Source organism: Dendrobates tinctorius, unplaced genomic scaffold (genome assembly GCF_039654945.1).
Source record: "Dendrobates tinctorius isolate UK_male_01 unplaced genomic scaffold, ASM3965494v1 ptg000102l, whole genome shotgun sequence".
NCBI lineage: Eukaryota > Metazoa > Chordata > Amphibia > Anura > Dendrobatidae > Dendrobates > Dendrobates tinctorius.
The window spans coordinates 27,257,501-27,258,409 of NW_027361770.1; the positions used below are offsets into that span (position 1 = coordinate 27,257,501).

The 909-nt window shown below is 43.0% G+C and overlaps 1 protein-coding gene across 2 annotated transcripts in view; it reads left to right on the plus strand.

The window, feature by feature from the left end:
- Positions 1–598, plus strand: part of IRX1 (iroquois homeobox 1) — a 6,556-nt gene extending 5,958 nt beyond the window's left edge. For both annotated transcript variants that reach the window (XM_073587781.1, XM_073587782.1), the window contains exon 4: positions 208–598. In XM_073587781.1, coding sequence (XP_073443882.1) covers positions 208–265 — 58 coding nt within the window. In that variant the 3' untranslated portion in view covers positions 266–598. The remainder of the gene's footprint in view (positions 1–207) is intronic.
- Positions 599–909: the final 311 nt, after the last annotated feature.

The window sequence follows — 909 nt, forward strand, 5'->3', positions numbered from 1 at the left end:
TCTCCCAGCACATCTCGCCATTATTGAGTATGATGTGGACTCATCTGCGATCTCTCCTTCTTTTTGGTTGGTTGCGCCTCGGTGCTGTCGCTGCGCTCACCTGTCCCTGGTGGTTCTGGGGCTAACTAGTCTTCCTAGTACAGGTCACTACATCACTAGACTTTGGCTGTGCTGTGTATTCTAATCTGTGCCTTTTCTTGTCTGCAGCACTTTGTCACAGCAAGAAGGGACCCCCCGCATATTAGCAGCGCTGCCTTCTGCCTGAGCACAGACCCCAGACTCTTTCTTCCCTATGGACATTTTGGGGATTCTCCATGAATACAGACTCGGTCTCCTTTTGCAATAAGGTGGTGTTCTGACCCCACCACCAAAATATTCCAAGAAAAAAGAAGCGATTAATAACTCGGTGGATCCATTCCAGTGTCCCTGATCCCACTCATTCTAGCCAGTCCTGGATTACTCGTTTTTTTGGTAACTTGGTCACCTGTCTGTGCTTTTTTTTCTGTATATAAAGTGATTGAAATTGTAAATAGCGCGTCCGCAAAACTTGTCTAAATCCTATATTTTTGTCTAATAAACTATATGAAATTCTATGAAACCTATCTGATCCTTCTCGTCATTCAGATCCCAGGCATGAGGAGCTAGAATGGAGCAGATTTGCTTTTTTCCTCTACCCCTGATTTCAGCAGACAATTTCCATGTTAATGTCAGTCATTATGAAGTGAAAGGGACACGGTGAAACAATTTGTCACGCTTTGGTGTATGGTGATTACTCTTAGGACAATCTGCTCACTTGTAGAAATTCCCGATTATTCAGCCCCTCAACTCTTTTTTCCTCAATTCCTTTTTTTGTCCTTTTTTTTTTCTAATTGTTTTCCAACTGTGCTCTCTCAACTATTGATTCCGATT